Source organism: Euprymna scolopes, chromosome 38 (genome assembly GCF_053919585.1).
Source record: "Euprymna scolopes isolate OS-2025 chromosome 38, ASM5391958v1, whole genome shotgun sequence".
Classification (NCBI taxonomy): domain Eukaryota; kingdom Metazoa; phylum Mollusca; class Cephalopoda; order Sepiida; family Sepiolidae; genus Euprymna; species Euprymna scolopes.
In genome coordinates this window covers 5508922-5532674 of record NC_136519.1, presented here as the reverse complement: position 1 = coordinate 5532674, position 23753 = coordinate 5508922, and the positions used below count along the sequence as shown (strand labels likewise).

The window sequence follows — 23753 nt, the reverse complement described above, 5'->3', positions numbered from 1 at the left end:
GTTTTCTCACATGTTATTTTATATGATTTCTGAATTAATTTATTGAGATTATATATATATATATATAGCCATATTATCTATCATTTTGAAGCATGTTTTTTGCTCTATCGAATCATGTTATTCGTTACTGTTCTAAATCTCATTTTTTGTCAGGCTTTTCGACAGGATGGACAAAATTCAAATCCACATGATTTTCTTGTTCCAGTTCAAACTAAGCCAGTAAGCTGTCGAGACAGCTCATAGTATCAACGATGTGTTTGGCCCACGAACGTGTGGCACAATGGTGGTTCAAGAAATTTTGCAATGGTGACGAGCCTCGTAGATGAAGACGGTCGCGGCCGTCTGCTGCAGTTGATAACATTTGAAAGCCTTAATTGAAGCCAATCCTCGCAAAACCACACAAGCAGTTGCTGTTGAACTAGAGGTCGACCACTCTAGTCATTCGCCATTTAAAGCAAATAGGTCAAAGAAGTAAAAAAGTTGGACAAATAAGTGCCACATGGATTGAACGATAATCAAAAAAAATGATTTTGAGATGTCTTCTATGCTCCTTCTGCACAACAAAAACGACCTATTTCTCAAGCGGATTGTGACATGTGATGACAAGTGATGAGAAGTGGATCCTCTATGGCAACCGGCGACATTTTGCACGGTGATTAGATGTTGGAGAAGCTCCACAACACTTCCCGAAGCAGAAATTGCACCAAAAAGGTTATGGTGACTGGTGGTCTGCGGCCAGTCTCATCCATCACACCTTCTTGAATCTGAGTGAAATGATTACTGCAGAGAAGTACTGCCGACAAATTGACGATATGCACCAGAAGCTCCAATGTATGTGCCCGATATCGGTACATATGAAGGGACCAATTCTTTTCCATGACAACGCTCGCCCGCATGTTACTCAACTGACCTTGCAGAAGCTGAATGAATTGGGCTACGAGATGCTGCCTCATCCAACATATTCACCGGACCTCTCACCCACCGATTATCACTTTTTCAAACATCTTTACAACTTCCTGTGCATAAAATGCTTCAAAAGTCAAGATGATGCTGAATTGGCTTTCAATGATTTCATTGCTTCCAGAAGTCTGGATTTCTATGCTAATGGGATAAATAAACTTGTTTCTCGTTGGCAAAAATGCGTCAGTTTCTAATGATTCTTATTTCAATTAATGCAGTTTATTATGAAAGGAGTTATGATTTTTTGAAGTTGAACGTCAAAAGCGACATTATTTTTGCACCAACCTAACATTATTTGTCTTTACATAATCATGAGTATGTTCGGTCAGCTAGTTACCAGTAACTGGAGACCTCTTCCGGCAATACAGCTTATACAAAAGCAAAGTTTTTAATGAAAATATAAGATCATCATAGGGTGTTAAAATATTTTATATATATATATATATATATATATATATATATATATGATAATTGCTATTTCTTGACAGAAGTTTGTGATCTGTTCAGGTTGATTTAGGGTGTCCATGTGCACATAGATGGCTCAGTTATACTCTCTTATAACCCTACACAGATGTGGCAAGGGAACTTGCCAGCATCTGCTGGTTCTTGTAGAGGGACTATATTAGTGTCGTGTTAATCAGATATTACAACCATACTTGGGTGGTCTGGGTGGCAGCACATCCTCATAAAATTGTTGGTCTTGTCTAACCTTATGACATCACATGGTTCACCACATCACAGGGAGTTAAAACGAGAAGGTTAAGACATAAATTACCTGAGAGTTAAATTTTCAAAAGATAGGCTCAGCCATTTCGGAACCCATAAGGAAGGAACTCACACTTTTATATATTTGTTATAGCGATCAAAAGGGGTAAATAACTAATAAAGAAAGGAAGAGTTATTGCTCTTTATGGATTCTAGAAAAAGACTAGTTTCGCGAGAGAAAAAAAAGATGGACAATATGGCGGCTGGGCTAACACATGCATATCATTCTGTAAATAATTAATTTAATTTCTGGCGGGAATAAATTATATTAAACTTAAACTTTTTAATCGGTGTTCACCCGGGAAAAAGAGTTGCTAATAGGTCAAAATGGAAACCTTGGTGTTTGAGGATCATCAGAAAAGATAGAAAAGGTGGACAATATGGCGGCCTGGGTTAACACATCTGTAAATAATTAATTTAATTTCTGGCGGGAATAAATTGTATTAAACTTAAAATGAGCTTGTCTACTTATTACTCGAATATTCCATTATTCTGACAAACCATTTCTCCAGCCACAATAATAGAGATTACTATCAGAAGAAAACATACTGAACAAAACATGCATTTACAAACTCATTTTATTTTATTCGTAGTATAATTCGTCTTACACATGTTTTGTTGAATGGTGGATATTCACCAAATAACTTAGATTTATTTTTTCCTTGGTTTCAAAAGGATGAAAATTGGTGGAAGGAAATAGAAATCCTTAAAAATCATGAGGATATCCTATGGTTAAAATTTTATTACAATTTGTAAAAAAATCTAAATTTTCAAACCAATAAAATATACGTGTGTGTATGTCCGTGTGTGTGTGTGTGTGTGTGTGTGTGTGTCCGTCCGTGTGTGTGTGTGTGTGCGTGTCCTGCAGGCCAGTTTCAGTTTTGTTGCTTTGGTTGTCTCTGTGCCCTTGCTAGGCCACTAATATATCTACATACAATACTGTTTCGCTGTACCACAGTTCATCTAGACTAGCAGCTAACTGAAGTCAGGATTGAAACCTCGACCGCCAAGTTGACAGTGTTTCTCACTTTTACCTAGTGAAAGTTTATTATTTCGCTTCCAAATATGCTCAACCCAAGATAAGCGGTTTTTGATATTAACAGTGAAGATAGATCTTTCACATTTATCTATTCAGATCTATTAGAGCGAGAGAAATTGAATTAATTTCTGATGGAAATGTATCTTCTTGAAAATAACCGACATCAAATGTAACATTTCGGGAAATATCTTTCACATCTGAATAAACGAAGAAAAGAAAAAAAAAAAAAAAAGAATTAAATAAAGAAAAAAAAAATGGAGTCAACATCTGGTTCATCACGAGAGCAAGACGTGACATGTGATTGTTGTTTTTAGTGCGTGAGGATCAATGGCAAAAACAGTTGAAACATAACCGTTTCACAACCGGAAGAGAAAGTGGAGGGTCATGCGTGTGTTGATGAAAGGATAGAGAAAGGATAGAGAAAGGATAGAGAAAGGATAGAGAAAGGATAGAGAAAGGATAGAGAAAGGATAGAGAAAGGATAGAGAAAGGATAGAGAAAGGATAGAGAAAGGATAGAGAAAGGATAGAGAAAGGATAGAGAAAGGATAGAGAAAGGATAGAGAAAGGATAGAGAAAGGATAGAGAAAGGATAGAGAAAGGATAGAGAAAGGATAGAGAAAGGATAGAGAAAGGATAGAGAAAGGATAGAGAAAGGATAGAGAAAGGATAGAGAAAGGATAGAGAAAGGATAGAGAAAGGATAGAGAAAGGATAGAGAAAGGATAGAGAAAGGATAGAGAAAGGATAGAGAAAGGATAGAGAAAGGATAGAGAAAGGATAGAGAAAGGATAGAGAAAGGATAGAGAAAGGATAGAGAAAGGATAGAGAAAGGATAGAGAAAGGATAGAGAAAGGATAGAGAAAGGATAGAGAAAGGATAGAGAAAGGATAGAGAAAGGATAGAGAAAGGATAGAGAAAGGATAGAGAAAGGATAGAGAAAGGATAGAGAAAGGATAGAGAAAGGATAGAGAAAGGATAGAGAAAGGATAGAGAAAGGATAGAGAAAGGATAGAGAAAGGATAGAGAAAGGATAGAGAAAGGATAGAGAAAGGATAGAGAAAGGATAGAGAAAGGATAGAGAAAGGATAGAGAAAGGATAGAGAAAGGATAGAGAAAGGATAGAGAAAGGATAGAGAAAGGATAGAGAAAGGATAGAGAAAGGATAGAGAAAGGATAGAGAAATTTTTTTCCTAAACAACTCCAATCAGTGTCAATTAAAAATGTGAAAACTAAGAAAGACACCCAGTATGCATTTGGGGAGAGGGAAGGGAGCAGGAAGTCGGTCTTTGATGCAATAAAAGTCATAACTCTCCCACCCCTTCACAAATCGGCTGAAATCTTGGCATCCACTACAAAATTCACATTCTCTAAACGCCAGAAGAAAATGTTAAGGAAATACGAAAGGAAGCAAGAAAAATCATAAGAAAAAAAATCCAGCCAAATAGCAACTTGCTCGGTTGTACAATATGCTTAAACATGATATTTTAATTTATGCAATATACAGGGAATAATTTGCCCGGTGGTTTAATTCGCAAAAAATAAAATAATGCCATTCATTAAATTCTGTCTGTGTTTGTTTACAATATCGCATCAGCTGATATTTGGGCTTGACGATTTTAAAAATAGTCTTTTATAGATTAAAAAATTTTTACAGGGAAATATTTTACGTTACAGTGTAAGGTAAAATATTCCCCTGTAAAAATTTGAGGAAATTACACTACAAATTACCCACACATAATTTGGTGTACATATCTGTTTGTATGAGTGTATATATTTTTTTTAAATACTTTTAAATAAATGTTGACAATTTAAGACCAATAAATATTGGGGGGGGGGGAGGAGACAAAAAAATTTGTTACTACACATCATAAAAAATATTTATTCATGAAAATTATTGCAGTTTTTCTTATTCTTATTAGTGTATTTCCATTTTCTTCATCAAAATTACTATACGAGAAATGTTTATGATGTTTTCTTTTTTCTAACATTTTAAAATTTGATTAGCATTCGGCATATTCTGGTAACATTTGCGGGGGGGGGGGGTTGTTTTCTGCATAGTACCGAAAAATCAATATTGTCATTTTATGCAGTTTGATGCATGAAAACGAACCCTGACCAGCAAGGGTCGAGGATATTCGTTGCATGAACAGAAATGATATAAGATGAAGGTGTAACTACACCTCCATGATTTTTTGATAGTTTGGATGAGAAAGCTTAAATATGTTTTTTTTTTTTTTTTTTTTTTTTCCTTTGAAGATTGTAATGCCGGGTATGGGGCAGCCAAACCAGCTGCCAACATTGCCCCGCTTTTTTATTGAAACCAACCGAGAGCTCTTTTTAGTATCCTCGCTCAGTATAGCGAGATGTGTGCACAACAGGAGACGATGATTTGATCACACTGAAAGGATGGATGATTGGTTTGCATTTTAAGTGAAAAATGTTTAGTTCAGACTAGGTATAATTATCATTTTTGAGGGAAGTGTTGCGTTCTTACAGAGCTAATTTCTGAGCGGACACTCTTGATAAAGCTGATACTAAATCCCTACCCCCTTAAGATATTCTATTAAATAAGGTTTGGGGGTTTTGGGGGGGGGGTAAATGCTTAGTCACAATTTCTTTTTTATGACTTCATCTTTTTTAGCGAAAATAAAAATGTACCTGTTCGACATCTTAACATTTTACGAATGCCGAGTGTAAATTATCTCCCTTGAAAATGAAATTCTAAAAATTTAAAATGCTGTCCCTAATTACAATTAATTATAATCCTTAGTACGAACAATAAAACCATAATTTGACAATACAAATTATAAATGTATATTACAGAATATTCATTTATTAGAAACTTAATATGCAAATAAGAAATATCGATTATTTTTAGGGCATCCAAAGATAACACACACACACACACACACACACACACACACACACATATTATCGTAAAGTTTTCTTCAGTTTCGCAAGTCTCGGGTATTGTCGAAATAGATTTTTATGTTGGCTAGGGTATTGTTCTATGGTTCTGTATAATTCTAGGAGGTACACCCTTCCAAGCTTGTTAATCTCCCAAAGCACCCCTAATGGAGAATGCCGACGGTGCCACCTAGTCATTTTTTTCTTTCTCTAAGGTGCTGGCTTTTTAAATCCCACTTTCTCATCCTTGTGTCACATCTTTCTAAACACAAAGCTTTAGAATTAAATAATCAGATTTGATGTTCAACTGTTAGCTATATCTGCACTTAAATCTAAACACAAAAATTCCATGAACAAAGTTTCTTTCCTAGAACATCCTGCTGACTACAATATAGTTGTTTTCAAGTCCAATGTAAACAAGTTACTGTTCAGCCTGCACCTATCTCTTAAATAATCAAATTCTACCAAATTTCCACCACTACCAATCACTATACTGTTGTCTCACTGAGCATCTTAAACTTAATACATCCTCGAGTGGCCTTCAGAACTTGGTAAGTAGTGACTCCCTCGTAAAACAAAACAATGAAAAAAATATTTTTTCACACTTATTTCGATTGCCCAATAGGATTGTCACGTGATTTCAATCATTAAAAAGGTTGATCTACCAGTTGTGAACACTCAGCAAACAGGATTTCAAATTGGAGCAAAATAAACCTACGTATGGAACTATTTATAGATGTTAGTTATAAACAGAACAATAAAAAAATAAAGTACTAAAAAAAAAAAAAAAAATGGCTGAAGAGGAATACATATAAAAAGGGGGAGGTTTCACTAAGTCATTAAAGAATTTTTTTTGTGTGTCATACAGAAAATTATAGAAAGATCCAGAAAGTTTCCCCTCCATATCACCCCTCCCCATCTCCTTGCCTAGGTAACATCAGTTATCATGCCAGTCTTCATTTACTTGCCTCCCCACGAGGGCAGAGTTAGGTTGGTATTTTAATGTGGAGGGAAAAATAGCTTCCAAAAAAGGAATCCCTCTGGATTGGGATAAAAATTTAACATTGCCTCAGTTTAGACAGATTTCTCCTTCATTGGCAGTGAACAGAAAAGCTCCCAGTCAAAAGCCCTGGAGACTAACTTAGAATCATCATAGCTTTTGTTCGCCTTGGTTCAAGGAGGTGCATCCTCCTGTGCATCACCACCACCTTCGAGGATGAGAGTTGGTTTATTGCCGATCTCTTGAGGAAGCCCTACTGGGGAATACAAATCGATCCATTCTCAATTCGTTTTGCATTCTACTAGTGCCTGTTTGGGGGAGCTGGGTCCCTTCCCACCCCCTTTTCACCCTAACTTGCATCCTAATTAATCGTCCCAACATTAATATATAATAACTTGCATCCCAATTAATCGTCCCAACATTAATATATAATAACTTGCATCCCAATTAATCGTCCCAACATTAATATATAATAACTTGCATCCCAATTAATCGTCCCAACATTAATATATAATAACTTGCATCCCAATTAATCGTCCCAACATTAATATAAAGGGAGAAAATGAGGAAAAGGTAATGAATCTTCGGTGATTTCAAGAAACTGGAGTCAGCCATTTACAATTCTGACTAACGATCTCTAGGTACCTCCAACGCGCACCACAATTTTAACCCCACCTCCTATATGTAACACGATGTAATTGTAATTTAATATTATCATCCTAACTTTTTTACCATTTAATAGAAAAAAGCTTAATATAAACTGCTAATTTTTTTTTTTTTTTTTTTTTTTTTTTTTTTTTACAGCATACAAAAATAATGAAAACGCGAGACAAAAATCGTGTTTACATTATCGACGCTTTAATACAACGTTCCTATGTCGTGACGTTTTTTAAGCCGCCCACACACACACACACACACATATATATATAGGTAGGTAGAAAAATAACTTTTCGCATTTGGTAAGAGGTATGTGCTGAATACTTTTTGTTTAGTATTTTTTTTTTTTTCCATTAGCCATTTTCTTAAGTATAATGCACCGCATTTAGATGGAAGAAAGAGCCGTTGGGTTTTTTACAATAGACGTCTCTACAAAAAAGTGGTATAACAAATAAATGCTTGCTTGGTAGAAAAATTGGCTAATTATGGAACAAATATCGATTGTTAATAGATTTTAAGACCGTTCTTGCAAGGATGTACTTTTAAAAGGAGTCCCCTCCCCAACATAATATTTAAAAATAAATATTTTCAAGTATTTAAAGCTATTTCCCCAAATTGTAATAACCATGTTGGGGAAGTTAATATTTTAATCATTATAAAATGTAAATATTTTTAAAAACTTCCAATAAAATCATTTTTATTATTCCGCTAACAGTGGGAGGAGGGAGTGCAAAAGTTAGCATTTTATTAAACATGTGTAGTTGAAAAAAAAAAAAAAAGAGAGAAAATCAGTATTTGAAAGAAATGAAGATCTAAGATATTTGTTTTTCATTAGGAAATCAGTTCCGAGACGACACTAATAATATAAAGGGTTTAAATTTTACCCTTTTTTTTTTTTTTTTTTTTTTTTTTTACATAAGCATCACCACATTATCAAGGCCAAGAGGCCACTCAAGGATAAGGATTAAAGAGTGTACAGTAGAAATTGGACAATATAGTAATCATTAGTAATGAAAATTTGGTAAATTTGATAACTTATATGGAACGGCTCATCAAGAACTTATTTACGTTAGACTTGAAGACAACCATATTGTAGTCAGCCGGAAAGCAGGAAAACGGAAGACAATTCCACAGGCGTACAGTTCTAAGAAAGAAGCTTTGTTCATGGAATCTACGTTTAGGTTTAGGCACAGATAAAGAGTGGGGGAATTATTGATAGTGTTTATAGCTAGACGAGTGTTTATGAAAGTTTGGCGAGGGGGGACCATAGATTGAAGCTCAGTCGAACACTTTCCATGAAAATAACGATACAGCAGAGACAAACTCGCAACATCTCTTCTGTGAGAAAGAGGTTGCAAGGAAGAGAAAAGGACATCTCCTACGAGGCTACGAAGTCTATTTTGAACTATCAAGGCAGAACAAGTCCTTTCTAGCAGCTCCTACCCAGATGTGGCAACAGTATTCCATCCTTGGCTGTACCTGGCTCTTATATAGATAGAGAATTGCATCAGCAGTGAGATATCTACCGGATCGATAAAGATCCCACCATTTTTCCAGCGGCCTTGGCAACAGATTTGATGTACGTGTTCCATTTCAGATCAGGAGTAATGGTCAAGCCAAGAAGCTTGTCAAAACTTGAGGCCTCCTGAAGACGAGAGCCATTCATTTCAATTGATGCCAGATGTGGATCAGAATGTAGATGATGTAAAGAGAGAAGCTTGGTTTTAGATGCATTAAAAGTAACCAGCCACTCCTTACCCCATTGTACTACGTGCTCAAGATCAGAGGAGAGAGAATTGGAGAGAACTTGGTCGTTTACTGTCTTAGATGTGCTACCATAAATGGTAGTGTCGTCAGCATAAATGTCTACAAATGATGTAAGGATGTGATTTGGAAGATCATTAATGTAGAAAAAATACAAAATAAAATTAAAATAAAGATGAAAGAAATATGGTAAAAAAAGCCAAGTAGTACCAAAGATTTCCCTTTAAAAGTCAATTTTTAGGGATATTCAGGCCCCATTTTGAATTAAATGGATTTAAAATTGTTGCTGACAAGTAGTGTTTTTTTATGATATAAAGATTATTATTCAATGTATTCTCTAATAGTTTTCTTGTGGTCGCCATATTGGTTTTAACTCAAGATGTTTTGATTAGTTTTCTATCGTCTGCAATAAAACCAATATGGTGACCACGTTAGAGAATACATTGGATAATAAAGTTCTTAATATCATAAAAAACTATTTGCCGGTGACAATTTTAAACGTGATATTCGTTCAAAAAAAAAAAAAAAAAAAAAAAAAAAAAAAAAAAAAACTAGCAGGGTGTACCCAGCGTTGGCTGGGTGGAGAGGGGTGGTATACAACCAACCCCCAGCACTAAAAAAAAATAAAATAAATAAATAGATGAACGTTTGTTTCAATCAAAATAGCAGTGTGTACCCGTGTGTGAAATAAAAAAAAAAAAAAAATTGGTCGCAGTAGCTAGGCTCGAACGCGAAAGAGGAAAAGTGAAAATGTAAACACGTTAGCCGCCTCGTCCACAACACACTTATGACATCACAGGCCTTCAAAATAACGTTTTTTTTTTTAAACGTACGTTGAGATCGCTAGGCGTGAATGACTTGCAAAAATGTTGACGCAAAAACTGACCCCTCCTTGCAAAAAAGGTCCTAGTTGACGGTCATAGAATTAATATTTTGGGCCAATTTTTGGATATATGTCGTCCGAGAGATCGATCTTTCTAACGATACCAATTTTGTCAGTATTTGTTACGCGTGTCGAAAGTTTGACAGACACACACGCTCTAACACATTTTGCCTGTTATATAATCGATAAATAAAAACAAACGGTGGTTTTAAAATCGTAAACTGCTTCGTCCATTTTTGGGACTGACTAGGTAGATCAGCTTATGGACAGTTTCGGAGTAGAGTGTGGAGTATTGATGGTCCCCTGATGCGCCCTCATTCTTAAGAGGAAGGATGACTAACAGGATCATACAAGTATTAACCCCCACCCTAATCCAAGGTACTGCTTTTTTTGAGCAATTGGATTTCCCCTCCTCCCGCCAGGGTTACCAGATTGGCCTTTTTTTTTTTTTTTTTTTTAAATTAGTTTGGCCTTCAAAAATTATATTTGCCCTTTTTAAAAATTTGGCTTCAATTTTGGCTTTTTCTGACTATTTTACAAAAATATTCGTTAGTAAGAGTAGTAATTGAGGGGCAAAAATCAGAAGCTCACAGTATTAATGCTGGTGTCCTTCAGGGGTCCACATCTTGGGCCCCAACTCTTTTCCTGATCTACATTAATGATCTTCCAAATCACATCCTTACATCATTTGTAGACATTTATGCTGACGACACTACCATTTATGGTAGCACATCTAAGACAGTAAACGACCAAGTTCTAAGATTCTCTCTCCTCTGATCTTGAGCACGTTGTACAATGGGGAAAGGAGTGGCTGGTTACTTTTAATGCATCTAAAACCAAGCTTCTCTCTTTACATCAACATTCTGATCCATAAAATGAAAAAATAAATACAACAGATGATTTGATGGTGTAACCTTGGAATATAACCCTTCGAGTTATCGAACATATTTGAGACTTGGCTGGGAATAACTGCAATACTGCGAATATAACAAAATGCTCTCGCTTTCAGACCAAACAATGTTTCAAGGATATGTAATTAACTTTTTGGTACTTTTGGTTTATGTTTTGTCTATGCTTGCATTTCAATTTTTGTTTTGGAAACTTCTAATCGCGTGATTACGGTGTAAGACGGGAAAAATCACAGCATTTTATAAAGAAAAAACACGAATCGTGTCTAACAAATGAAACTAAATAAAAGAAATTTAGTTGCGCCCCTTTTTTTTTCCATTTGGAATAATTTAGCATGTAATTATATTGTTTGTTTTTATTTACATTTTTCCGTTTGTTCGTTTCTCTGTAAAAAAATTAAACAAAAATAAAACAAAATACTGTTAGAAACCCACCTAATAATGTCACAGTAACATTTGAGATTTTTGGGGGTTTTTTTTGGGTTTTTTTTTTCAGTACTCTTGCAGAATTTGGCCCGGATTCTCAGGATTTTCCATTAATTTTGGCTCAGGCTCAACCGGCAATCACCGGGTTAAACCGAGCATTGTTTAAATGTTGAAACAACAAATCGACAATTTTTTTGGTTTTCGTAAAAATGTAATTTTTAATTTTTGGGTGAGGAGGTATATTTTTCCGTTTAGCTTTTAAACATTTGTTAACAAAAAATAATTTGTAAATTTTCTTGAAAAAAGAGAAAACTTTTCGGTACTTTCACCTAACAATTCACGGTTTCCAGAAAAATCATCTTTCCTTATAAAAGAAAAACAAAAAAAACTTCTGTTTGCAAAAAAAAAAAAAAAAAAAAGTTTACTGCCAAACGTTTTGGGCAAGCGCCACATTTTTTGGTGTTACATAAATTACAAAATTGTTTAATTAAAATATTTTCTTATGGAGACTTAAATGTTTTATTCATTTTTATACAATAACCGTTTTAGTTTTCAAATATTTTTGTGTTTGGAAAAAAATCTTGTTTGTTATTTGACTAAGAAATTTGAGTTATCCTCTAATGATGCTTACCCAAATAATGCAGAAGTGCCAGTATTTATTATATTGGACCCAATATATAGTAATGATTTTAAAATAAATAGCGATAAAAAGTTAATACTCGTGCGTCACCAAGAATCGAAACCAAAACGTTTAGGTTATAATTTACTTGTTTGACATTAATGCCCGAGACAGGTTTGCTGCAAGGCTAAAAATTAAAATGTACTAATAGCCATTACGTTACACATGCATATTTGTAATGCCGTCGTTCGACCATTACCTGGCAAATTCCATTTTTTTTTTTTTTTTTTTCAACCGATTTTCCCTGGCTAAAACTCAAATATAAAGTTTCACATGGGTTTGAATACCCTATATATTAAGTTTCACGTCTAGACGAAAAACTGACAGATAAGTTTAGTGGGCAAATTTTTTTAAACAAATATATATGCATACATAAATATATATAGAAAGAGATTTGTGTTTACTATAACCTTTTTAAGCAAATATTACGCAAGTATAAATCCTGTAGAATATCTGCACTACTACAATTACGGAGTAATAGAGTTAAGTAAAGATGATCATCCCATACAAAAACCGAAAAAACTAATAGAGAATTAATTAAAAAGAATATTTTAAAGAATCTGAAAATTAACTATATCTTTCGCAGATGAATGCAATTCCACAATCCATATATAACAAAGTTGTATTTTCTTTTAAAATAAAAAGAAAAAAAAAATTTTTTAAATATGAATATCAATACACAAAAAATTTATAGGAGTATAGATGTCATTGTTAAATCATAAAAACACCACTTTTCTACTTCTACCTTTAAGTTTAGAGTTAGTGGTAAAACTTTAGAATAGCCGTAAATGGGGATCATTTTACATTCAATTAATACGTACAACTAATCATCCTTCCCACCCCCCACCCGATTAAATTCTAAAATAATTGTTTTTTTAATGTGTTTATGCATAATCTATAAAAATTAAAAAAAATTAAAAAATAAAATTAAAAAAAAAAACTATCTTATTCAGGCAGAGGGTACTTTTAAATGCAGATATAATTGCTTTTTTTTTTTAATTTGAAAAAGTTCTAAATTGCTTCCTTTTATGTATTGTATCCAAGAATTTGATACACTCATAGTGAGATTCTCATTAATATTTTTAACTTATGCCAAACGTACAAAAAGTACAATAAAACATTTCAGAGACCAGACAATGAGTAAAGCCAGAGTGATGCCAGCAAAATAAGAAGCAAGACTTGTTTTTGCATTAGAAATCTCATAATATAAATAATCATCTTTTTAAGAAGTATTACAGAAGTTCAGCGAACGAGTACAAAAAGAAATTTGAACATTTTAAATGATTTCATAAGGGAAGTGAACTCTAGAATATTTACTTTGTTTACCATAATTTACTATTTTAAAAAAAAATTACATTGAACTTTGAGAGTTAAATTATAAATTTAACAATGGGATTCCTAATCTGTGATCTTGTGGCCCTTGGCTTTATGCTATAAATAAACAACCTTCTAAAAATACATATTTGATTCATTTTTTTTTTATTGTCAAAAAATTAAGAATCGGAAATAAGGCTATAATTTTTCCAATTCTGATACCCAAAAAATTCTGATCCTTCTGATTCCCAATTTTGATTAATCATCCAATCACTAGTATGAACACTGAAAAACTGAAGTAAAAGGAAAAATTATTTTAAAATTTAGATGAATGGATCATTTTCGCATACAAGTTTAACGTAACAATCTTTCACTTTTGGGCAAGATAGCGTTTGAATGACATCTAATCATTCTAGTTCTTAGATGTATTTTTTAAGGGAAGCACATGTAGGTGTGTCAGACTTTGAAAAATATTGAATAATTCCACTCCCTGTCTTTCCAAGCTTATAACTACTCGAAAAATGTAATTCAAACCCTATTTTTTTTTTCAATTAAGGAGCAAGGTTTCATTAAACAAAAAAAAAAAAAAAAAGGTTTTAAACTTCGGACTTTACAGGTAAATTTCTAAAAAACACTACTTTTTTTTGTTTTAAATTTGAATATGTTATTTATTGATCTTTTATCTTCAATTTGTGATATATAAAACTTTGGTGAGTAAATTAATTATTTACTTTTTAATAGACATTCCAAAATGGGGGGGGTAAATTAAAAAAAAAAAACGTTTGTCTACTATATTATATTCGGTTTATTGGAAAGAGCATAAAATTTCACATTAACCCTGAAAATATGGTAAAAATAGAATCAATAGAAAAATTTTGATAGATTTTTAAAGTTTAAAAATTGAAAAATATTGAGTTCGTAAAATTCAATTAATTTCATTACTGTTTTTTAAAAAATTAAAAAATATTTCTATTACTTTTAAAACAACTTTAATAGTTTATTTTGGAAGTATAATCCATAAAGAAAATAAACAACCCACTTTTAAAAGAGAAATTACGAGTTTTTTATATTTTATTCGCAGTTTCGTGTTAGGGGTGTCAAAAATTCCTACAAAAATTCTGATACACCGAGTGCACGTGAACTTAAGGTTAACGATAAAATTAAGGGAGGGATTTGGAGAACTGTTGCCACATGGACAGGGTTTGTGGTAGAACTAAGTTTTATTCACCCCCCCCCCCAAAAAAAAAACACAATTTATCTCACTTAACTAAAAAAACTCTGGGTCATATACGCTAAAAATGCTATTTGGATAGATGATTGGTCCGAATTAGGCTATAAATGTACATTAGATCTATATGCAAAACCAATTTCCAACTCTAAATTCTGAAATAATGGGGTTCCCCCCCTCCCAACATGTAATTGCCTAAAAACGAAGAATCTTATTTTTAAGGCACACGATTTAGATTAGGGTACTCATCTACAAATTTACAATGTTTTTTAAATATAACACTTTCAAATATTCTTTAAAGTTCTGTAGTATGCTTTAAAAATATGTAAACTAATTGTCATTGGACAGACTATTTCCCTTAATGAGTTCGTAATTAAAGGATACTCTAACTTAACTTCCAAATCTGACCCCCAAGATTGCCATGGGGATGGAATATGTGCCTATATTAAAGATGGCTTTCCATGTGGTAGGGACATCTCCAGAGAAGATCCTAATTTACCCTATATGTGCTTCCGGGTTGCACTAGCTCATTTACTCTCGATCGCCCCCACAACAGCCGAGTTACTATCTTTAAAAGCATATCTGAGAAAATAGACCATGTCCTATTTGTTTATCCTTCAGCTAACATTCAGGTATGTAGAGACTTCAATGTTCACAATGTGGAATGATGACGGGAGGTTCTGTCATGATTTCTCCATTGCTTATGACCTCACTTAGATTGTTCACAAACCCACCCGTGTGCCCAACACTGACGGCCAGTATGCGAGTCTCCTAGACCTTTTTCCTCACAACTCGTCCGGAATTATGTTCAGTTTCCGTTCTGTCTCCTCTTGGATCTTCCGACCACTCTGTTGTATCAATAAGATAAAAATGAAATGTAATAAGTCCTCAGACGTACCTCTCTATCGTACAGTATATCGATACACTATGGCTGACTGGGATAGCTTCCGTACATTATATCAGATCTACCTCTGCGTTCCATGTTTAAAAGGATGTGTCCTCTATAGTATCAGACCTGATGGAATGGTTAATTGTAGGTTATAGACCATTTCATACCCTCGAAAAAGTTCCAGCAAAAATCTAACAGCCAGCCATGGTTCTCCCCAGAATGTGCTACTGCCATTGCGCACAGAAATCACTTTTTCCACTGCTTCCAATGTAATAGATATATAGAAACTAAAGCCGCTTTCACGACTGCCAGCAACCACTGTAAGAAAGTGATAAAGAACGCAAGAGAGTTGTATACTCAGTCCGTCTAGTCAAAACTAGCTGAGTAGCGGCTTGGTTCCCACCAGTTTTGGCAAATAGCAAACAGAATCATGAACAGAAGCGTGTGTTCTATCCTAACTATCATCAATGGATCTGAGGTAATCTCGTCAGTATCAGACAAAGCCAAACTCTTTGCCAAGAACTTTGCAGCAAATTTACCCTATGCGACCAAGGCCACCAACCCCCAACATTTCCTCCTGTATCAGAAAACATGCTATGTGATATACAAATATCTGTACATGATGTTGCCAAGCTAATCAAAAACCTTGATTCCAGTAAAGAAACCTGCCCTGACCGTATTCCAATTATAGTACTCAAAAGACTTCAACCAGAACTAGCGTCCATACTTACAAAACTGTTTAAACGTTGTCTTAAGGAGAATTGCTTCCCATCACCCTGGAAAATCTCAGCAGTATGCCCTGTATTTAAGAATTCAGGTGATCGCTCACCCCCTCTCAGTACAGGCCAATAAGTCTCCTGTGCGTCAAGAGTAAGTTGCTGGAATCTGTTAAATACAGAAGTAATCAACCATCTTAGCAAAAATAACATTCTTAGTGACACGCAATATGGTTTCCGTTCTGCTCGATCTACCGCAGATGTGGTTACAGTTATATCTCATAGGATTAGTGAATCTCTCGACGGAGGCAACCTTTATAGGGCGATTGCTCTTGACATATCACAGGCCTTTGATAGGGTATGGCATAAAGGTTTACCTCACAAGATCTCCAGCTATGGTATAGCTGGAAATGTCTTTTCAATTATTAAATCATTTCTCTTTGATAGTTTTACAAGAGTAGTAGTTTATAGGCAAAAATCAGAAGCTCACAGTATTAATGCTGGAGTCCCTCAGGGGTCCATCCTGGACCCAACTCTCTTCCCGATTTACATTAATGATCTTCCAAATCACATCCTTACATCATTTGTAGACATTTATGTTGATGACACTACCATCTATGGTAGCACATCTAAGACCATACACAACTAAGATCTCTCTGATTCTCTCTTCTGATCTTGACCACGTGGTACAATGGGGAAAGGAGTGGCTGATTACTTTTAATGTATCTAAAACCAAGCTCCTATCTTTACATCAACGTCCTGTTCCCCATCTGGCACCAATTGAAATGAATGGCTCGTCTTGAGGAGGCCTCATGTTTTGACAAGCTTCTGGACTTGACCTTTACTCCTGATCTTAAATGGAACACGTACATCAAATCTGTTGCCAAGGCCGCTGGGAAAATGGTGGGATCCTTCTATCAATCCAGTAGATATCTCACTGCTGATGCAATTCTCTATCTATATAAGAGCCAGGTACGTCCAAGGATGGAGTACTGTTGCCACATCTGGTCAGGAGCTGCTAGAAAGGACTTGTCCGTCCTTAATAGAGTTCAAAATAGACTTCGTAGCTTCGTAGATGTCCTTTTCTCTTCCCTGCAACCTCTATCTCACAGAAGAGATGTTGCAAGTTTGTCTCTGCTTTATCATTATTTTCATGGCAAGTGCTCAACTGAGCTTCAATCTATGCCCCCCCACCTCGCCAAACTTTCACAAGAAACACTTGTCTACCTGAAAACATTATCAATAATTCCCCCCCACTCTTTATCTGTGCCTAAACATAAATGTAGATTTCATGAACAAAGCTTCTTTTTTAGAACTGTGCGCTTGTAAAACTGTCTTCCGTTTTCCTACTTTCCAGCTGACTACAATCTGATATTCTTCAAGTCCAACGTAAACAAGTTATTGATGAGCCGTTCCACTTAAGTTAACAAATTTACCGAATTTCCATTAATAACGATTACTATATTGTCCAATTGACTACTGTACAATCTGGGCCTTGATAAATGGTTACGCCTATATATATATATATATAAATAAAAAAATGTATTATTAATGTTCCTTTGCACAAATGTATTTATCTAAAAAAATTAATTTCCCCCAAAAGCATATAAAAAGCCCATGATTTCAATTTCATTTCTTAAATTCACTGCTATAAAAACAATACAAATTAATAAAAAACAAAATATTTGGAAGCTAACATCTTCAATATAGACCAGTTTACATCTACAAGATAATCATTCGTACACAAAATTTTCTATTTGCCCTCTTTTGGCTTTTTTTTGTTGTTTTCTAAAAATGTGGCTTAAGATTTTAATTTGATCTGTTTTGGCTTTTTTGTTTCGAAAAATGTTGTTTCAGGTTTCAATTTGGGGGTTTGTATTACTGTACATAGATTCGAAAAAGTTTTCATTGTTTTTGTAACATTTTTTGGGTTTGTATTAGTGTACACACAGATTCGAAAAAGTTGTCAAAAAACAAATATATAACAAATAAATGTTATCAAAGGCAAGATAAGTTACTTTTCTACCTAACTGGATATATTTTTCGTGTTTTTATTCAATGTAACATGTTTATTCAGCTCGAAAAACAGTGTTTACCGATGTATTGGAAAATTCAAGATGGCGTCTGACTCTCTCTTTAACATGGTAAGTTTCGGAAAAGGTGTTATAAATAATAAACTAGACAAAATAGGGTTAAAAAACCGCCGAATATATGTCAACCTATGTCACAGTAATATTTATTGAGCGAGTTTTAACAGTATTTTATCCAATTTTTTATTTATAACACCTTTTCCGAAATTTACCGTATTAAAGAGTCAGACGCCATCTTGAATTTTCGAATACATCGGTAAACTAGCAGTATCAGAATTTTTGTAGGAATTTTTGACACCCCTAACACGAAACTGCGAATACAATATAAAAATCTCGTAATTTCTCTGTTAAAAGTGGGTTATTTATTTTCTTTATGGATTATACTTCCAAAATAAACTATTACAGTTGTTTTAAAAGTAATAAAAATATTTTTATTTTTTTTTTAAAACAGTAATGAATTTTCCGAACTCAATATTTTTCAATTTTTAAACTCAATATTTTTAAATTTTTAAATTTTAAAAATCTATCAAAATTTTTCTATTGATTCTATTTTTACGATATTTTCAGGGTCAATGTGAAATTTTATGTTCTTTCCAATAAACCGAATATAATATTTTAGACAAACGTTTTTTTTAAATTCACGCCCCCCCATTTTCACGCCCCCCCATTTTCACGGCCCCCCCATTTTGAAATGTCTATTAAAAAGTAAATAATTAATTTATGTTTAATAGGTTTATATATCACAAATTGAAGAGAAAAGGTCAATAAATAATATATTCAAATTTAAAACAAAAAAAAAAATCAGTTTTTTAGAAATTTACCTGTAAAGTCCGAAGTTTAAAACCTTATTTTATAAGAACACATTTTTTCTTTTTGTCTTTTTTTTTTTTTTTTAATGAAACCTTGGTCCTTGCTCCTTTAATTGAAAAAAAAATTAGGGCTTGAATTACATTTTTCGAGGAGTTATAAGCTTAGAAAGATAGGGGGTCGAATAATTTACGCCTCTCATTTTGAAATGTCTATTAAAAAGTAAATAATTAATTTATGTTTAATAGGTTTATATATCACAAATTGAAGAGAAAAGGTCAATAAATAATATATTCAAATTTAAAACAAAAAAAAAAATCAGTTTTTTAGAAATTTACCTGTAAAGTCCGAAGTTTAAAACCTTTTTTAAAAAAAAAAACACATTGTTTTGTTTTGTTTTTTTTTTAAATAAAACCTTGGTCCTTACTCCTTTAATTGAAAAAAAAAATTAGGGCTTGAATTACATTTTTCGAGGAGTTATAAGCTTGGAAAGATGGGGTGGAATTATTCACTATTTTCACGAAATTTCTGACACTGCTATCGGTAAACACTGTATCGTTTTCGAGCTGAATAAACATGTTACATTGAATAAAAACACGAAAAATATATCCAGTTAGGTAGAAAAGTAACTTATCTTGCCTTTGATGACATTTATTTGTTATATATTTGTTTTTCGACAACTTTTTCGAATATATGTGTACACTGTACAGTAATACAAACCCCATTTTTTTATTAGACTAAATGTACGACAATCGAGGCGGCCATATTGTTTTTAAAATTTGTCCTTAGATTGACAGATCGGCCTTTTAAGGCCAAATTTAGCCTATTTTACGCTCTTTCATTAACAAAATTGCGACCAAAACCATTCCGAGAGCGTAAAAAAAAAAAAAAAAAAAAAAAAAAAAAAAAAAAAATTGGCCTTAAAAGGCCAATCTGTCAAACCTTAATAAAAAGGACAAATTTTAAAAACAATATGGTGGCCTGGATTGTCGTACATTTAGTCTAATAAAAACGAATTTTTTCTGGTTTTATTTCAGCCTTTGGGTCTAAATGTGTTTTATATAAAAATAAATAGTTTTTATAACTTTTTGTCTGTGAAATAATTTACACCGCTAAACTACACATTTGGCCCGTGCTGAAATAATAACGTTATTATTTTTGAAAGCCATAGCCAGTGTAAATTGTGGAATTTAAAGGGGGGGGTAATTTCCTAAACGTCCTTCTTTGGCACAACTTTTGTTTCAAAATAAACGCTTTAAAATAAGTTAAAATAAAAAACTTATCCAAGTAGATGGGAGAGTAATTTATCTTGCCTTGGTAATATTTATTTGCTGCTTTTTCTTTTGTCCGCTTTTTTTTTTTTTTGGCGGGGGGGGGGAGGAGGCTACCGTAAAAAAGAACAAGTGAAGCATTGAAGCAATGCAATGCATGGTCCGTGAGTGCACACTGCACAGCGAACGAGGTATAAAAAAAAATGACTAAGTTCAGCATTCTCCCCCCCCCCCCATCAGCTCCAAAATCTCCATTGGACGTCAAATCCTGGTGAAAATGAAAAAAAATGGTGCAGTTTTAGGCCTTAACATATGTAAATTTGAATTCTGCACCATGCAAAAAAGCATTGACCAAGTCCATCATCTCCCCCACCCCATTTAGCCCCAAGAGTCCCCAAGGCATTCAATTTAAATTTGAGTTCAACAGTCAGTACCATGCAAAACTGCTAAATAGAAATACACGGAAAATTTTGGACAAATATGGTAAAATAGTCCCAAAAATGGACTGTTTTTAATTAGCCCTGAAAAAAAAAAAAAAAAAAAAAAAAAAAAAAGCCCCTGGGGTACACCCTACACCCAAGAGTTATCGTGAAGTATAGACAAACGAATACAATTTTTTTTTTAGAAAGTTTTATAAAAATCCAGGGCATCAATTTATTTTAATAAGCACAAAATTGTTGTAAACTTTAGCCATTTTAACTAGAAAGGCAACCAGGGGGGGGGGGGAGTCTTCCCGGAAAAACTGTTCCGTTATTTTTTTTTTTACTCATATCATGTTTAATGTTTGTGCAAAATTTCAAAAAATTCCAAAGCGTAGTTTGGAGAAAAATGCGAACGGACAAGGGTGAATTTACAAAAAAAAAAAAAAAAAAAAGTTCAGTATTTCACGCTCCTCGTCTCAAAACCAGGTTAGGGGGATTAGGGTTAATACCAAAATCGTTCTTAGGGGAACTCGAAAAAACAAAAATCATTCGATCGGTGACAAGAAATTACAGATTTTATTTAGAGTCAAGAAATTTAAATACAAACAAAAAACGTGGTAGAAAACGGAAATTGAACCTGAAACGATTGAATTAAAAAAGGAATTTATTAAATAAGAAAAATATTAGAAAAAAAAAAAACTTTTCTACTTTAAATCCTGGAATAAACAAACTAGGCTTGAGAAAGGGGGATGTCGAATGAATTTATATTTAATTCAAACTTACCACACCGACTTGTCGGAGAGAATCCGGCGGTACGGATAGGACGAACTGGATGAAGACGGATAAAAATACGGATAAAATGAATATATTCTGACGGAACATTATTCTTGCTTTGTTTTTTAAAAAATGTGAACTGAAGAGAGAGAAACTAAAAAAACGTCCATTCAAGTGTTCGACGAACAAGACAAATGGCCAAGGGAGATAACTCGCAATTCCTCACCTTTTTATTGCGGGAAAATAATTTAGTTTTTCTTTTTGTGTTATTTTGTTTATTTGATTTTTTTTACCTTTTTATTTGTTTTATTTCTACTTGGTAGTGTTTACTTTATTGTTTTATTTATATATTTACTTGTTTGTTTGCGTTTATTTTTAACTAATTATGATTGTTGTTTTTTTAATTCTATTTTATTATTGTTTTATGGCTTAAAGTTCATCTGTTAGTTTTTTGGGGTTTACACATAGATTCGAAAAAGTTGTCAAAAAACAAATAACAAATAAATGTTATCAAAGGCAAGATAAGTTACTCTTCTACCTATCTGGGAAGGTTTTTAGTGGTTTTACTCACTTTAAAACATGGAATCGGTTCAAAAATCACAGTGTTTATCGATATATTTGAAAAAGACAAATGGCGATGTGCTCGCTGTTGAATAAGTTAAGTTTGGGAAAATGAGTTCAAACTAAATAATTACACAAAATACTGTTAGAAACCCACTGAATATTTGTCAGCCTATGTCACGGTAACATATATTGAGTGGGCTTCTAATAGTATTTTGTATAGTTTTTGATTTTTAACTCATTTTCCTAAACTTACCGTGTTCAACAGCGAGCACAGCACCATTTTGCTTTTTCAAATATACCAATAAACACTGCATGATTTTCGAATCGATTACACATTTTAAAGTGAGTAAAACCACTAAAAAGAGTGTGAAAAGCCATAACAGGAAAGGAATAATTATTTTCATAGATTTCTAGAAGGCGTTTGATTCAATACACAGAGGCATGATGATGAAAATATTGAACGCTTATGATGTTCCACCAAATCTACTCCAAGCAATAACTAAGATCTATGAGAACACAAGGGCAAGAGTAATAACACCAGACGGAGAAACAGAATTTTTCAATATCAATGCTGGAGTCTTACAAGGTGATACATTAGTACCTTACCTCTTTGCCATAGCACTTGACTATGTTCTAAGAAAGATACTCAATGGAAGACAAGAGGAGCTTGGTTTTCGTCTGCACAGACAAAAGATCAAACATGTCCAACCAATTGTTATTACTGATCTCGATTGTGCTGATGACCTAGCATTACTAACTGAGGAAATTGGTCAAGCCCAAAAAGTCCTTAGCCAGCTGGAAGAGGAAGTGCAATTGGTGGGTTTGTACTGCAATGCCAAGAAAACAGAGATACAGGCCTTCAATCATGTTGACCCAATTGCAGTGAAAACTTCAAGTACCTCTTGGCATGGTCAGAGAGCACTGAAAAAGATTTTGAAGTGAGAAAAGCACTGGCATAGAGTGCATGTCACAAGTTGAGGAAGATATGGTCATCCATTCTTTCAGAAAAGTTGAAAGTAAGACTCTTTGTTGCCACAGTAGAAACAGTCCTTCTCTCTGGTGCTGAGGCATTCTTACAAATGCGCTGAAGAAGAGACTGGATGGCTGTTACACATGGATGTTCAGGATGGCCCTCAATACATCATGGAGGAGTCACGCAACAAACCAACAGCTTTATGGTGGCCTACCACTAATATCAGTGAAAGTACAGCAGAGAAGGATGAGAGTAGTCGGTCACTGCATGGGACACAGTGAAGAGGAAGCAAGCGAGCTAGTTCTCTGGATACCAACAGATGGACACCCAAACCATGGTAGAAGAAGAATGACATGCATCGATAACCTGCTACAGGACACAGGATTGGAAAGTGTTTGGTACTTACAAACTGCCATGTGAGATCGAGAGAACTGGAGAAGTTGTGTAGATTCGGTGGGGAAGAGTCCTGAAAGACGATGGAGATGAGATGAGATTGAAACCGCAAAAATAAGGCTATGTGGTCAAAGTTCTCGAACATATTCGTAGACATTTATGCAAACGACACCACAATATCTGGCAACACTTCAAAGGTTGACAATGACCAAGATCTTTTTAATTCTCTGAGGATCTTTATCCTTGGCACTCCCCAAAATCAGCAGAGGCTAGACCATCTCTGTAATGACCTGGTCCTTGTTGATTTTGCAGTGGGAGTTTAG

At 34.0% G+C, this 23753-nt stretch overlaps 1 protein-coding gene across 3 annotated transcripts in view; it reads right to left on the bottom strand.

Annotated features, from left to right (window-relative positions):
• LOC145263056 (prostatic acid phosphatase-like) overlaps positions 1 to 22819 on the bottom strand; it is an 82972-nt gene extending 60153 nt beyond the window's left edge. Inside the window, exon 1 of one of the 3 annotated variants that reach the window (XM_080119898.1) lies at positions 22671 to 22819. Coding sequence is in view for 1 of the 3 variants with exons in the window: in XM_080119897.1 (XP_079976023.1) it covers positions 21510 to 21608 (99 nt within the window). In the remaining 2 variants the exon portion in view is untranslated. Of the gene's footprint in view, positions 1 to 21509; positions 21708 to 22665 lie in introns of those variants that run through there. The other 2 variants (XM_080119899.1, XM_080119897.1) reach the window with 2 other exon arrangements.
• Between the last annotated feature and the right edge of the window lie 934 nt (positions 22820 to 23753).